This window comes from Cannabis sativa, chromosome 6 (assembly GCF_029168945.1).
Source record: "Cannabis sativa cultivar Pink pepper isolate KNU-18-1 chromosome 6, ASM2916894v1, whole genome shotgun sequence".
In the NCBI taxonomy this organism is placed as follows: Eukaryota; Viridiplantae; Streptophyta; class Magnoliopsida; order Rosales; family Cannabaceae; genus Cannabis; species Cannabis sativa.
In genome coordinates this window covers 25,634,209-25,650,259 of record NC_083606.1, presented here as the reverse complement: position 1 = coordinate 25,650,259, position 16,051 = coordinate 25,634,209, and the positions used below count along the sequence as shown (strand labels likewise).

At 34.6% G+C, this 16,051-nt stretch overlaps 2 protein-coding genes across 6 annotated transcripts; one reads left to right on the top strand and one right to left on the bottom strand.

Moving 5' to 3' along the window:
- The first annotated feature begins 5,656 nt into the window (after positions 1-5,656).
- On the top strand, positions 5,657-9,410 carry LOC115695748 (putative beta-glucosidase 41). 4 transcript variants are annotated; one of them, XM_030622826.2, is made up of 13 exons: positions 5,657-6,082; positions 6,200-6,266; positions 6,391-6,449; positions 6,859-6,934; positions 7,032-7,103; positions 7,210-7,297; positions 7,373-7,628; positions 7,717-7,832; positions 7,942-8,165; positions 8,258-8,289; positions 8,380-8,482; positions 8,710-8,818; positions 8,899-9,410. In XM_030622826.2, the coding sequence occupies exons 1-13, from the start codon at positions 5,957-5,959 to the stop codon at positions 9,095-9,097; spliced, it is 1,527 nt and encodes a 508-aa protein (XP_030478686.1). In that variant the 5' UTR covers positions 5,657-5,956; the 3' UTR covers positions 9,098-9,410. The 4 variants fall into 4 exon arrangements, with proteins under 4 accessions (XP_030478686.1, XP_060973162.1, XP_030478687.1 ...); XM_061117179.1 differs by lacking the exon at positions 6,200-6,266 and having other exon boundaries at positions 5,945-6,082; XM_030622827.2 differs by lacking the exon at positions 6,200-6,266 and having other exon boundaries at positions 5,945-6,082; positions 7,019-7,103.
- A 788-nt stretch (positions 9,411-10,198) lies between these two features.
- Positions 10,199-12,326, bottom strand: LOC115725306 (uncharacterized). 2 transcript variants are annotated; one of them, XM_030654773.2, is made up of 4 exons: positions 11,849-12,326; positions 11,088-11,283; positions 10,847-10,940; positions 10,199-10,748 (listed from the first exon to the last, which is right to left on the bottom strand). In XM_030654773.2, exons 1-4 carry the CDS (start codon positions 12,208-12,210, stop codon positions 10,465-10,467), a joined length of 936 nt encoding a protein of 311 aa, XP_030510633.1. In that variant the 5' UTR covers positions 12,211-12,326; the 3' UTR covers positions 10,199-10,464. The 2 variants fall into 2 exon arrangements, with proteins under 2 accessions (XP_030510633.1, XP_030510634.1); XM_030654774.2 differs by having other exon boundaries at positions 11,088-11,154; positions 11,849-12,299.
- Positions 12,327-16,051: the final 3,725 nt, after the last annotated feature.

The following is a 16,051-nucleotide window of genomic DNA, read 5'->3' as shown; positions in this document are numbered from 1 at the left end:
TTTATTGGTTCAGTATAACCGTCTAAATAAAGAAATTATATTGACCATTCCCCTGAGATAATGGGCTGGCAAAATGTTAGGCTAAAATTAGTCTAAGTTTTGGGACGTATTTTCGGTTAGTTTTCACTCTTTGTTTCTAGTTTTAGGACTATTTTACGCTTGATTCTTTTGTTTCAGGTCCCCGGGTGTTCAAAGAAAGTATTTACAAGAATTGAGGACAAGTGGTGAAAGAATTGAGAAGAAAAACCAAAAAAATATGTTGCTGCCAAATCCCGTCGCGACAGGACAATATTCCTGTCGTGACGGGGATTGGCAGAGAGAAGTTCGTGACAAAGTTGCTTAACCCCGTCGCGACGGGGGCATTGCCAGTCGCGACGGGGGCATTGCCAGTCGCGACGGGGACCCAGTGACGACGTTTTTGGGTAGTTTCGTAATTTCACGAATTTTAAAGATGAGACTTGGTTTAAATAGAGAGAGCTCGTGAAAATTAGGGATGATTCAGAATTGGAGCCCTAGGAACAAAGGAGGAGGGTAGAAGAGAGACTTGTGGCGACCCGGATCAATTGCTTCAACTAGTTCTTTCTCTTCTCTTTAATTTTTCTATGTTTTTTTCTATTTCAATGTTAATTATGGATGTTTTGAACTAAACTCCTATTTAGGGAGAATGATGAATGTTGTTTAAGTTTTTCCTAGTTAATGAATAATTGCCATTCCTCCATCTTGATTGTGAACACTATTCATATTTGTGTTTAATTTCCATGTGAAAGATTGATCACCTTTTACATGTTTTATGATCTCAATTCGAAATCTGAAAAGTGAGAATTGAGAATGCTAAAATTGAGTAGTCTAGGTTTTGATGTGAAACGAGAGTATTTACATAGCCTTTGTGACAATTAGATTATTGCTTAATGGTGATTTCATGTTAGTTTAATTAAGAGATTAATTAAAGAGCATGTGATTTAGAACCTAAAAGATCTGAAAAGAGTTAGGTTAATTTATAATCTGTCATTCACTTCAAGAGAAGGATAGCAATTAGACATTAACATTGGTAACTTAACAACAGGATTCGTCTTCCTATTTTCTTATCTTGATTAATCTTCCTTTGTTATTTTTAATTTTCTGAATTGTCTTATTTAATTCATTAAAAGTATTCTTTTACCAGATAGAATCATAAGTATAATTTAGTAGTAATTAGTCCAATTCCCTGTGGTTCGACCTCACCTGTGTGAGTTTACTACTTGATTGCGTATACTTGCGTAGTGATCATAATTTTTGTAACACAAAACTTGCTCGTTTACCATGTGGCCCACAGTTCAATCCAGTGGCCTTAGATTTAACGGTCCATTATCTTGGGTCTGTTGAGTATACTTGGTCAGATGTTCTTCTGGCCCATACTACGACATGTTTAGGTATAGGTTTCTTTTCCTCTGTTAAGATCCCGTATGAGTGGAGTGTATTCCATTGATTATTGTCCAATTAACTAATAAGCTCGTTGAATCAGCACGGTTGCCTACCTAGAGCGATTATCAATCGCTGCTTGTTGGGCTCCCATGATCTCCATCTGTTGATTCATCCACTCTTGGAATTGGCATTTTTACTGTTTGAATGCTGGATTCACAACTGATCGGGTATACTCCTGATCATGGTGAAGAGTGTTGGTATGTTATTTCATTTGCCCTAAGGCATCTCGTACGTTTTGGAACTCAATATCATCACCGATCACCACTCGAGGTTCTCTAAGAGATGGATCACAGGTACCCTGTCTAGTCTCTCCGCTATGAATACTAGTGGTTCTAGTATCCTCTCCACCTAGAGTGAACCTTGCCCGAGGGGTTGTTACTCCCTGTCTTGCTGATGGTGGAACTCGTGGTGGCAGACGGGTGCTCGGATCAGGATTTGCCACCATTTTATCATTCCTATTAATAGGATTTTTCACATTAGGATCCGTAGCCATCAGAATAGTTATTTCAGTGATTTGAGACCTTCTGGTAGTTACAACCATCTTTGGAGAGGATCAAAGCGATACGCAGTGTTCTTTTTGCTCTCAATGAAAGCACCAAAATATTAATCTCACTTTTAGCCAACGACGTCGAATCAATTAAAGCGATGAGAATTATAGATACTAATGAGAATAATAGATAATAATTAATAATAATGAATACTTAAGCAAATTAGAACACATAAAAATATAGAGGTTCGGCCCCGTGATAATGGTAATAGCCTACTCCCTTTTTTGTTGTATTGCTTTAAAGAATTAATAAGATCACAAGGAGCTGGCCAAGTGAGTTACTTAAGAGTTCTCAAGAAAAAGCTTACAATTATTTTACAACATAAGAGTTCTCTAGAAAGTATAATTTTGGATCCCTGTACAATGGAATTGCTCCACTATGTATATGAAAAAAAAAATACAATAGTTAGATTTCTCAAAACAGATAAAAGTAAAAAAAAGTAAACTAGGAAAGTTTCTTATTATTTCTTATCGGTGTAAGTCAGTCCCACAAAATTAGGGATGTGATCGGGACCTAAATGATAGAATATTTAAGGGAGGTATCTCTGAAGATCTTCTTACGCTGAATTACTCTACTTGAAAGACTCGGCATTCCCAGATAATATGGATCTGTACGGGAAATCACGCACAGGTTCTGCTCAAATGATCTCTATTGAAGATGTAACCTTGACAGATTCAAGTAGAAAGTTCTCTGGCCAAGCCATGAAGGTAAAATCACCCATCCAGATTTCTCAATGTTCTCCACGTGCCACCATGCTAAATGCCACATTACCCTAGTGAATTTGGGATAACAAGGCTGATCTAGAAGATCTGGTGTGGATTCTTCATCAAGCCCATAAAGTTGTGGATTGGATGTTTGAACATTTATACAGAAAGATTCAAGGATCCCCTATTAGACATCAAGAAGTAAAATCCTTATCCCAAGTAGTTAGATTTAATTTATGTTATATTGTGTTGAGATCCGGGGTTTATGCTTCATATCGAATTCAACAATTTTTTTTTTAAAACCTTAATCCAATTTACCCTTCCGTTGCGACTTTGATATTGTAGCAAATTTTCTCAGGGAGTATGGATAACTTGATTGATGCTCTCCCTCATGGATAACTTCCTTTGATTGGATGACCCTCCAATGGCATATTGTCTTTTAGAGCGAAGACTATGCCATTAAAATGACTTTAATATTGTAGCAAATTTTCTCAGGGAGTATGGAGGATTATAATCAAATACATAAGATATAAATAAAGTATTACATCAAGATTACAAAATAAATTAGAGAAGAAAAAGAAGAAGAATAAAACACAATAGGCTTGACCAAGGCTCAAGGACCTATGTCCTAAAAATTATTTCCTCCCTTGAATGGACACTTAGGAAAGCTCTAGAAATACTCTTAAGGATTTATCAAGCCTCGTATGCCTAGCCTTGCGTTTAAGGATGAGCATATCCTCACAAGCTTCTTACCACAGGAAAAATATTTCAAAAAAAAAAAAAAGTGTATTACAAGTGAACAATATGGCCTCTATTTATAGAGTGTTCACTCACATATGAACATGAATAACTAACATAAAGCCTTTGGATGTTACTAATCATAAATTAGGCCTTTATGGTATTAATTAGGTGATTTTGGGGAATTTTGAGCTATTAGAAAGGCTCCCATACGTTCAAAAATGCATTCAATTGTATGCTAAAAAACAGTAGCTAGTTACTAGTAACTATTTTTTTCAACTTTGGTCAATTCTTCTTCAAAGTGTTCCAAACCACTCCCACTTAATTTTAAACCATTTATACACCTTATAAATAATTAAATTAATTCTCCAACAACTATATTTTTAGTGACTATCATTCATTCACATCGAAATCCAATTAGTAATATCTTTGACTAATTTAAGAGTGATAAATGTGAAAACGATAATTACACAATTTATGATCATCATTTCTCAAAAATTTGCAACTCCTTTGTTTATGATTGTATTAATATAATGTAAATCCTATTGTTTATTACTATTTGATAAATTAATAATTTATCACACTTAATTATTTGTAACTTGATTATTTAATTTAAATATTATATTATATAAAATAATATAACACTACGAGTCAATATCAATATTGGTGCATTTAAGTATTGGATCTCATATAAATAATGTAATAACTTTTAGGGAGTATCACTAACCAATTGCAAAATGACACATCTAAAATGTGGTAGATACTACTTGTGCCCAATAGCAATGCAGTTTTATTAAAACATAAAAGTAATTAAGTTCTGATTTTTACGGTGCCACTCATATTTTGTTAGCTCAAGTTTGAGGTGGCGTTTGGTTGGAGGTAATGAAATGGAATGGAAAAGAAAAAAAATTAGGATTTTTTTTCAGTTTTAACCAAAAAAAAGTAATAATATTATTACAAAAATACTTCCAGCTGGCCAAATAAACAAATATAAAGCCCAAATAAAAATAATTACACAAATATCACTTACACACACCTTCAACCTAGGATCTATACTTCTTGGGAACTATCGTGCAATCACGTAGCAATCCAACGCAACCGAAACAAAAATTCAACCAGATTGAGAACCACTATTAATTTCGGCGACTTCACCTAAAGACGACTAGAATCAATCAAAACATGGACTGTTTTGAATTCATAAAAAAAGTGTAGAAAAACTACTACGAAACTTAAATTGAACCAAAAATTCAGTTTAATTGGCATAAAACTAAAGTCCTGACTTCAATTTTCAGATCCATAAAAGGCAGATCTCAAAAAGTTGAACTAGAGTTCCCACATAATCCAACTCAAGTATAATCTAAAAAAAATTACATCAATACTATTGTAAAATGTTTATCCTGGTGTATTTTCATTGTTTTCTAAATTTTTAATGGTAACTTTGTTCATATTAAATCATAAAGAGACATGCAGATAGAGTTACGTATGTGGAAACATTGTTCTGATTTTTAATGTTTCACAATAGTTGCATTATAATTGCATTACAGTTGCATAAATATTTTGCTAATAGTTATTTTGTCTTATTGAAACCTTTGTCTGATACAACCTTCAGCTAACCATCCAGCAACCACTCAGAAATTTTTGTCTGATTGAAACCTTCGTCTGATGCAACATTCGGCCAAGCACCCAGCAACCACCCTACAACCATTGTTTGATTGAAACTTTCGTCTGAGGTAACCACAACGCAACCACGCAGCAACCACCCTGCAACCATCGTTTGATTGGTGTAAGTGATAGTGTAAGTGGTATTTTGGTAATTAAAATCACATAAAAGGTATAAATGTTGTCCACACCTTATGAAAGTATTTTTGTAAATAAAGTGTCAATTTATATTTTTTATATAATAATTCTAAAATTTTATTTCATTCATTTATTTAGTTGTATTTCAAAATATTAAAATATTATTCTAATGGAATAATTTTTCTTTCATTTTGATAGAATAGTTATTCTATTTTAAAAATAAAAAGAATAATTATTCTAATATTAGATGAGAAATATTTTAATAATTTTTTTTATCAATTCATTGTATGTATTTTAATTTTGATTTTATTTTGTCACCATCAAAATCTGAACTTAATTACTCTATGTTAGCTTGCCAAATATACTTCCGCAAGCGTTGAAACTTAGAAAAATAATCAAAGTCAGATTGAAAGAAAAGGAATTGTACGCCTTTAGTTCTTAAACGTGTCAATCTATTTTTATTCCTCCCTTTGTGTCATGTTTCTTAGCAAACACCTATAAATTGAGTCTTCATAACGTGCAAACAAAGACCCTTTTGCCTTTTCTTCACTAACTCACCCTCTCAACTTCAACACCTTTCAATATAATACAAGCTCCATTTCTTCTTCTACAAAATTCGTTAACTTTACAACTAAGATAACTGAAACATTTGCTGTATTTGTTTTGCCTTAACAACTCACCATCTTGTATGGTTATGTAGAATTCACCATGAACCTATTGTGCTTGACCCTGTTTCTGATCATAGCATGTTTCTTGTTCACAAGTATAGAATCTCTCAGCAGAGCTAATTTCCCAGATGAGTTCATTTTTGGAACTGCTTCTTCAGCTTACCAGGTAGTACCCTTTTCTTATTTTTTTCTATTTTTTTATTCAGGAAGCATATTGGAACTGGAATAAGATTATATAAGAGTATTGTAGTTCAAGAATTTGATGTCTGTTTCAATATGGTAGTTTGAGGGAGCTGCTAATGAGGGAAATAAAGGAGTTAGTATATGGGATACATTTACAAAACAACCAGGTGAGAACTTTAAAAAAAATAAAAATAATAATAATTGTTAGCTAGCTTTAAGTAATGCATAATTGTCTTTTTAAGCATTAAATGAAGATATAGTGTTTGATGATTTGTTAATTGTTTGTTACAGGAAAAATTTTGGACTTCAGTAATGCAAACACAGCTGTTGATCAATATCATAGATTTGAGGTATAGTAAATTTTTCAAAAAGGATGATAAGAGTTTTAATGTCACAAGCATAAGCTGATTATTCCATTTTCTCTACTTCTATATTTTATAATTACATAAAAGTCAAATGTTGCGTGGAAAAGAAGTTTCAGCAATAAAATAACATGAAATTTGATTATTTCTTTTTCTGTTCGAGAATAATTGGAGCTAATTTCCATTTGCCCAAAATATTTTAAGGGCCCAGAATCTCACGGATATGAAAATTTAATGGCATTATTGTACTGTTAGGTGATGATGATGATGTCTTACTTACCCGACATTCTGATTATTATTGAAATAAAGATCATTATATATTATATATATAAATATGTGTATAAATAATTTTAGCTATCTCACTGACTGCATAGATATCAAAATTTGAAATGTACAGAGTGACATAGACTTGATGAAAGATTTAGGAATGGATGCTTATAGATTTTCAATATCATGGTCAAGAATTTTTCCAAGTAAGCAAGACTTAATCTTCCAACATTATCCCATGGCACATTTTCTTTTTCTTTCCTATTTTCTATTTTCAAATGCTATTGAAGATCAAATCAACAGATGGAACTGGAGAATCCAACCCAGAGGGGATAAGTTACTACAACAGTCTTATAGATGCTTTGCTTGAGAAAGGTCAAGTAATTGAGAATATTTTGAGTATTAGATGCAGTTTTCCCTTAAAAATATTACAAAATATATATTTATATATATTGAAAGGTTAAGTGTTCATTTCAATCAGGAATCAAGCCCTTTGTGACTCTTTATCACTGGGATCTACCACAGATGCTTGAGGACAGATATGAAGGGTGGTTGAACAATCAGATTGTGTGAGTATGAGGAAACCCTTTGAAGTCATTTTTCATAATATTGGTCATTAAGATTAATTTGATCTACCATTACAGAAAGGACTTTGAGCATTATGCTGTGACTTGTTTCGACGCTTTTGGAGATAGGGTAAAGCATTGGATTACCTTCAATGAGCCACATGGTTTTTCAATTCAAAGCTATGACTTAGGCATACAAGCCCCTGGCAGGTGTTCTATTGTTGGTCATTTGTTCTGTAAGAAGGGAAATTCATCTACTGAACCTTACATTGTGGCTCACAATATCCTTCTCTCTCATGCTGCTGCTTATCATACCTATCAAAGAACTTTCAAGGTATGATTTTTCTAACATTTGAAGAAGACATAAGTAAGAAATATATAAACTTTATCTTAACTATCTTTGATCTAACTCTGTCAAACAGAAGGAACAAGGAGGTCAAATAGGAATAGTCTTGGATGCCAAGTGGCACGAACCCTTATCAGACACTGAAGAGGACATTGATGCAGCAAATCGTGCAATGGATTTTGCACTTGGATGGTATAACTTAACTCCATTAATTTTCAAGTTTTTTCTTGAAAGTTGAAAGATTTAACGACATTATGGTGTAATAAAAACTTATCAAGCTTTACAAAATTGTGGGAATCAGGTTTCTTGATCCACTCCTCCTTGGTGATTATCCTCCTTCAATGAAGAAATTTGTGGGGGAGAGGCTACCAAAAATTTCACAAGCAACCTCAAAACTCCTTGTTGGATCATTAGATTTTGTTGGCATAAATCACTACACCACATTGTATGCTCGAAATGATAGGGCTAGAATCCGGAAGTTCATATTGCAGGATGCTTTATCAGATGTTGCTGTCATAACAACGCGTAAGTTGTTCATGTTCCAATTACATATTCCCTACACCTTAGAAATAATCTATATGACCAGTACTGATTGTTACTAAAATTTTCTGCTTCAGCATACCGAAAAGGAATTGCTATTGGAGAAAAAGTATGTGATCAAAACCACTGAGTAAGTATTAGATATCGATCATCACTTAAGAGATTTTAATCTCAGTGGGCTGAGTTGTTCCTCCTTTAGGCCGCTTCACGATGGTTACGCATAGTGCCATGGGGGATCAGGAAGCTGACAAGATATGTGAAAGACAAGTATGGAAACCCTCCAGTGATAATCACAGAGAATGGTAAGTAGTTTTAGTTTCAGGAAGTTCAACACAACATTTAAACTAGGTTTATAAGTTATAATCTTCATTAAGTTTTTCTCCACTAATTCTTTCACAAGTAAAGTTTTGAAACCACAACTAATATGAACCCTTTACAATGTCCTTGATTTATAAGTTCTTTTAGCATGTCCAACTCTTATTCTATAAATCTCTTTATAAGAACCCCATAATGTTAAAATTCATAACAGGTATGGATGATCCAAATAAACATTTCATTTCAATAGACAAGGCATTGAAAGATGAAAAGAGGATCACATTTCACAGAGATTATCTTTCAAACTTATCTGCTGCTATAAGGTGATCATGACAAATCCAACTACTCTCAGTCCATAGCTTACTATTTAACATTTCTTATGCTTAAACTGAATTTATAACAGGCAAGATGATTGTGATATTCGAGGATACTTTGTTTGGTCACTACTTGACAACTGGGAGTGGAACTTGGGATACACAGTCCGATTCGGGCTCTATTATGTGGATTACAAGAACAATCTAACCAGGATTCCAAAACATTCTGTTTATTGGTTCAAAAGGCTGCTCAGTTCGGAAGGAGATTTGAGTCACCTGATCATGTGATTAATTCTTTGTTTACAAAAATTTTAAAGAACGAGTTGAAAGAGAAAATTCATTGAAAATAATAAACAAAATGAGAAGTTTAGGCAAGGCAATAATTTCTCTGTACTATCTGATGCAACTCATACGTTGTCCATTCTTATATGCCAATAATATGTAATTGTGACTAGCAAAAATGAGTTTTAGATCTATAGATTTAATGCAATTACATATTACAAATTATGTTGGTTTTAAAGTAGATTGCAGCGAAAATAAGTGGAGGATTATTGTTAAATTTTAATCAATATGATAATGAAGAGGATTGCAACCTTGGTTACATGTTAGCGTATCTTTACTCTTCGACACGTAAGTCTTCTAATCCAAGCCTCACCAATGGATTGACATGCAGGAAAGATAATAGTCAGTAAAATCCAGCTTTTTTTTTTGTTGGGTATTGAAAGTAAAGAAAAGAACTCTATTAGAAAAATCAATTTGTTCCAAATATATGATTTCAAATGAAGGCCATAAAACCTCCAACACTCATGACATAATACATTAAAAAAAGATCTCTAAACTTCAAAAATCTCACACTCAATCGAATCAAAACTCTTAAATCCTCTCTGCAAATCTATATGCCAACCTTAAGAATTTTGAATTCCTAACAATACATTAGATATCTTAAAAACTTGCACCAATAAACTGAACTTCTAAGATTTTTGATGTTCTCGTACGTAACAAAAGGCCTTAAAACTTTCACTATATATTTGCCCTAATAACTTTCAGTTTCACCTAATGAAATTGAAAACTACAGACCTCGTTATTGAATTGCTCTACCAGTCACTGCTGCATAATTTTAGTTGATGTTATCCCAAAAAAAAAATGTACATTTGTAATTTTATAGTAAAAGGCTAAGAAACATACCTAATCGAACTCTTTAGCATTAGTGCCATATCTAAGAAAGTTCCTCATCATTGGATTAATTTGAAGTGGTTCAATGTGCCTTTCTAGTTATTTAATATATATATATATATGTATATTTATATATGAACAACTGATACATTCAATTCCATTTTAGAATAATTATATAATTGAAGTACTCAATCATTTTAAAAATCACACGTGTACTTCCACAAACAGGAATCAGTATTTTCTGTATATAAGCAAGCATACTAGGTACTATTCAAGTGTCTCATACCAGTCATTCAATACAAGCAAAAGAGCTGATTGCTATAGTAAACTAATTTCTGGACAGACATCATCAGAGCTTTACATTTCTTCAAAAGCTGAAAGGTACGTTTCCAAATATCAAGGTAAAAATCCCTTCTTAGAAAAACAACCACTTATATATAGGTAAACTCGACAAGTTTTAGAAAAGAACAGATCCAGCAGCACTAAATACGTCTGAGCATAATCACCATAACAGCAAGGGTCGCCAATCCCATGAAGGATGCTCCAAGGCTCATATCAACAAAAGTTGCTTTGGCGTCTCCCTTAGCATCTGAAGAAGGTCCAAATATGCTTTGAAAATAACCGGAAAGGCTGCTAACCATCTCAGTCACACTAAGCTTTACGTTCTTCAGTGCGTCCAAAAACCAATTTCCATCCTTAGCTTCCTGGCTCCCAGGAGAGGAAACCTCACAACTCTCACCAAAAACTGGCTCTTGAAAGTCAGCAACTGCAACAGAGCACTTCAAGTAAAAAATCCATGCAACAAGCAGCAGAGAAAATTCAACAATTTCTGTTCAACATAATAGATAATTATAGGAATCTTACTGGATTGGTTTGATTCCATGAAATCTTTAAGCACAGGATTTTGCAAAACAGCATTCCAGACATTGGGGTCACAGGCAATGGAGGCTACAACATTCTAAATATGGAACCCAAAAGAGGAAAATTAGTCAGTGTCTAGGTAGAGTCTAAAACAGAGATTAATTAAATATTACAAAGATCTCTAATATTTTATCTTCATGATAGTGAGATTGTATGTACGAGAAGAAAGTTGGTCATTCATTACCTGTGCTTCAGTGCTGGTACTTAAAAGCTTAAATGCCTTGAGAGCATGATTTGGTACAGTAGGGCCTCTAACAGTGTCAACAACAAGACAAGATTTAGTCTCCAGCTCAGGATTTGAAAACAGAGATAGACCAGACACCTGATCTCTAGCAGCTAGTTCCTCAGATCCAGAGGATTTAGGTGAAGACAGATATACCCTAAAACATCACGTATTCAAATATGCCATAATAGTTCTTCACAACAACATAAGTAATCGTTTTCGTATCAGTTCAGTAAAGAATGTAAACGATCATTTATGAAAACAAGTGCAAAATCTCAATCTAAAAAGCCAAGAAACAGTGAAAAGCACAAACTTTTCAAGCCATTCGAAATATATTTCATCCAATTCCATGGCTACAACCCTCATTGGCCTAGATATTATAACACCCGCTTATGACAATAAATGAAAGTTCTCAAAAAGAGCAATTCAATATTACATCTCTTAAAGTATCAAAATCAATCGACCGCACTATCTATTACTCACAAATTTATCAACCCTATATACACAATTTCCTTTGATAATCTCCGTTACGCCATTAAGAACCTTTCCACTCAAATTTCATACCACCATAAAATCATTCCTTTTAACTTTGTAACAAAAAAAAAAACAGTATAATTTTCTCAAAAAAAAAAAAAAAAAAAAAATCCAAAAAGGAAAGCACTTCCCAGAAAAGAAATCAATTACGAAATTCGAAATAATAATAATTTGGATAGGATACATACTTATCTAAAGCGTCTTTCAATTCAACGGTGGCCTCCTTAGCTTCCTGGAAGCTAGGGACCGCATCAAACACAACTCTCGGCAAGGGTTCACCCACCGCCATAACCATATCATCCTCGCCCCCGGCGAACTCCCAATCGTTCATCTCCCACGCCGGCCTCTGGATCCCCACCATGTCAGCGGCCGTAGCCTTGGCTGTCTGAGACGACGACGTAAGGATCGCGGAGACTGGAATTGAAGAATTGCGTACAGATTGCTCGACAGGCGGAACGACCGTGGTGCCGCGAAGACCGCCTTGATTGATGACACTGACGCCAACGCCGGCGACCTTGGAAGCGGCTCTCATAGCTGCTCCTCCTCCCATGGTCGAAAAAAAGAAGTTGAATGAAGAAGAACTCAAGCTTTTGAAAATATACGGGATTTTATTTCACAACTCGAGTTTTTGGGTAGAGAAGTAATGATTATATAGGCAGAAATAATCCGTACTACGGAAGGCGGTAGTACGCAAAATTAACTATTTTTTTTTTAATTAATCACGACATTTATTAATTAATAAACTCCCTCAGAATAATAGAACTCACTTCAAAAGAACAATCTTCCAACTAAAGCACACAACTTTTAGAGAAACAATAGTCTCTTGCCAAGTAATGAGCCAACTTGTTTGCAGATCGTTTAACAAAACATAACTCAACAAAAGATAAAGTCAAAAGTAAATTCCTAACATCTTGAACAATAAGACAAAATTTTGAGGACATAAAGACTTTACTTTGGACTACTTGGACGCACACCAAACTATCCGTTTCTAACACTACACTGTCACAGACTCACAGGGATGAGTCGCAATCTAACTCAACGCTTCTTTGATGCCTATAATCTCAGCGATTTCGGGTTGGACATACCCAACCTTTCCCTTCTTGCAAGGTTCTACCATAGTTCTATGATGATCTCGAGCTACACAGCCCACTCCAAATCGGCCCTCTTGTGCAAATAAAGCCCCATTAACATTAACTTTAATCTTGTTTAACACAGGTGCAATCTAACGCTCACAGTTCTGGCCCCCATCATTCAAAGGAGATAACGAAAAGCCCTTCCTTTCCTGAGCGAATTTGTATTGATCAAGCATGTTCCTAGCTGATGTTACAATATTTGAAGCAAGCCAACTCTTCTTTTGCCAAACAAAGTCATTTCGCGCACACGAAATAGCCCAACGCACCATTGCTGCTTCCTCTATTTCAACTACGTGCTCCCTGGTAAAAATTCCCAACAACTAGCTGCTGAACGTTGCAGCCCCAGCCCCGACGTCCACTATTCTGCGATGCCAAGCAGCCTTTGCAAACGAGCATTCCACCAACGCATGTTGAATAGTTTCAGTACTAGAGTTTCACAAAGGGCAATCGGCATTGATAGGAACATGACGCTTTTGGAGTTGAAAACAAGTTGGAAGCACACCCGAAACAGCTCGCCATAAAAAATTACTGATCTTAGGAGGAATTTTTAATGACCAAAGTCGCTTCCAAAAATTAGTATTAGCATCTCGACACCAAGTTGTTGGAATTTATTTTACCAGGATCTTAGATCTACTCACAAGTATGTTTATTAACACCCTAAATATGAATTTTCTAAAACGATGAAATAAACACGTATAAAGTTTAAGAAACCTTACATTGGGTGAACCGGAATTAAATGACTCATTCCGTTCAGATCTCTAACCCTTGTATCCTTTCTGTAGCAGAGTATTATCAAGATCTGAACCTGGATCTCTTTCTCTGAATCATTGATGCTGAAACTCCTTTGCTGATGATCTTTCTTCACGATCTTCCTCACTATGATTGAGGTATTGCTTGCTGTGTGTGGGCACTACTCTAATCACTAAGGTGTTTCGAAATTCTAAGGAAGAAGAGAGAGAGAGAGGGTGGCGGCCAAGGTAGAGAGAGAGCCTCAGGTTTTCTGATTAAGAAGTGTGTAATTTTCCTGAAGCCTTCACTATCTATTTATAGCATTCCACTAGAATTAGTTTTGAATTATTTAGCATTAAAATAATGAAAATATCAGTTTAAAATGCCTACAAAAGTGGCTGGCCATGGCTTGATGGATTTGGGCCTTGCTTTTTACAATTTTGCAATTTTAACACTTTTGTATCCGATTTTCTCAAAAACGCCAATTTTCTAATTCAACCATTTAAATGCCAATTCTAACTATTTAATAATTATTAAATAATATTGTCATTTGTCATATTTATTAATTGAACCATACAAAGTATCATAATTAACAAATATGCCCCTACTAACTCTTTCTTTACAATTTCGCCCTTACTTAGTGAAAATTTGACAAATAGAGATAGTCTAATTTGTGAATTATAATTGATTAATCAAAACCAATTACATGAGTCTTACAAACAATATTATCTCAACTAGTGCGGGGACCATGGGTCTATATAACCAAGCTTCCAATAAGTAGATCAAGAATTTAGCACTAAAATTCACTAACTTATTAATTGTTCGTTGAATCCACGCATAGAACTTAGAATTGCACTCTCAGTATATAGAATGCTCTATATGTTCCACCATATAGACGCATCATTAGTTATCCATTGTTATAATCCTAATGTGATCATCCTCTATATGAATGATCTACACTGTAAAGGGATTAGATTACCGTAACACCCTACTATGTATTTTATCCTTAAAACACTTGACCCCGTATAAATGATATTTCAGCTTATGTGAAATGAGTACTCCACCATTTATGTTCGTTTGGTCAAGCTCGAAGGAGATCATCCTTTGCTTACTATTTGCCAGATAGAAGCTATAGATTCCATGTTTATGCTAGCGCTCCCACTCAATTGCACTACCGTGTTCCCAAAATGTACGTATCACCCTGACCTAAAATTAGGCTTAACTAACAAATCAAAGAACACGAATAGCCTTTCAAGATTGAGCCTAATCATAACAGGATTAAGAACATTTGATCTAGGATCAACTTGGCGATATTGACTTGAATAGATTTTACGGTAAGTTTAATTAAATCTAAGTCAAAGTTCAATATCGGTCCCTTCCAATGCATACTCCATGCATCCAACCTGAGCTTTACTTTAACCAATATTCTGGAAAGAACATAGCATTTCTCCAAATGCAAGTAAACTCTTGTTGTAGATTATCATATCAGTAAAACCCTGTGTCTGATAAATCTAGGAAACTTTATTCACATAGTCATGTTTACTTTCCAATGTGATGACAACACAATAAACAGGATCAAGTATGTGAAAAGGGTTTAAGATGAATTTATGAATCAAATAGAGAAGCAATTGATAAGGTGAACCAAAACATACACAAATGAATGAAAAATACTTCTGTTTCTTTATTGATGTTGAATAAAATAGATTACATTGAAATGGAGTTTTATTTAGGGCATAAAACCTAACACAAGCACCCTTAGTTTCTTGCAAGAATTTATATGCACTCCTAACCGAATAATTCCCGCAAGTCTCAAAAGGCCAACTTTAACCATCATTAGCGGCCAAATCACTAAGCTAAATGGACAAAATAAGGTCCTAATCATGGGCAACAAATAGGTCCCTCACAACATCCGCATCCCACGCACGAGCACCGACTTGGAAGAGGCAGCTGGCCGACTTATTCACAAGAGCAGGGTGTCGTGAGACAACATAGTTGTTTGAATTATGTGGAAGCCAATGATCATTAAGAATGGATACATTTTCCCCATTAGCTATTGTTCTTTGAGCACAGGTGTAACGCCCTAAATAATTAGTGTAATACCCTGGGATTATGAAATAGATTAGCAAACAGGTCCCTCACAACATCCGCATCCCACGCGCGAGCACCGACTTGGAAGAGGCAGCTGACCGACTTATTCACAAGAGTAGGGTGTCGTGAGACAACATAGTTGTTTGAATTATGTGGAAGGCAATGATCATTAAGAATGGATATATTTTCCCTATTAGCAATTGTTCTTTGAGCACAGGTGTAACGCCCTAAATAATTAGTGTAATACCCCGGGATTATGAAATGGATTAGCAAAACCCTAATTAGATAATTATGTATTATTGTGAAATTATATTAGTATATAATTTAATATGTGAGAATTTATATGATTTATGACATGTTAAGGCCCCTTTGGTGAGCTAGGGGCATTTTAGTAATTTTGACCCGAGAAGGGTAAAACAATGAAATTAATTTATTTACGTG

Coding starts and splice junctions, on each gene's coding strand:
- LOC115695748 (XM_030622826.2), top strand. CDS start 5,957: ATGAACCTATTGTGCTTGACCCTGTTTCTGATCATAGCATGTTTCTTG. Junction 7,833..7,941: donor ATGGATTTTGCACTTGGATG/GTATAACTTAAC, acceptor TGTGGGAATCAG/GTTTCTTGATCCACTCCTCC. Junction 8,483..8,709: donor AGTGATAATCACAGAGAATG/GTAAGTAGTTTT, acceptor AATTCATAACAG/GTATGGATGATCCAAATAAA.
- LOC115725306 (XM_030654773.2), bottom strand. CDS start 12,210: ATGGGAGGAGGAGCAGCTATGAGAGCCGCTTCCAAGGTCGCCGGCGTT. Junction 10,941..11,087: donor GTACCAGCACTGAAGCACAG/GTAATGAATGAC, acceptor TTCCATATTTAG/AATGTTGTAGCCTCCATTGC. Junction 10,749..10,846: donor CATGGAATCAAACCAATCCA/GTAAGATTCCTA, acceptor GCTCTGTTGCAG/TTGCTGACTTTCAAGAGCCA.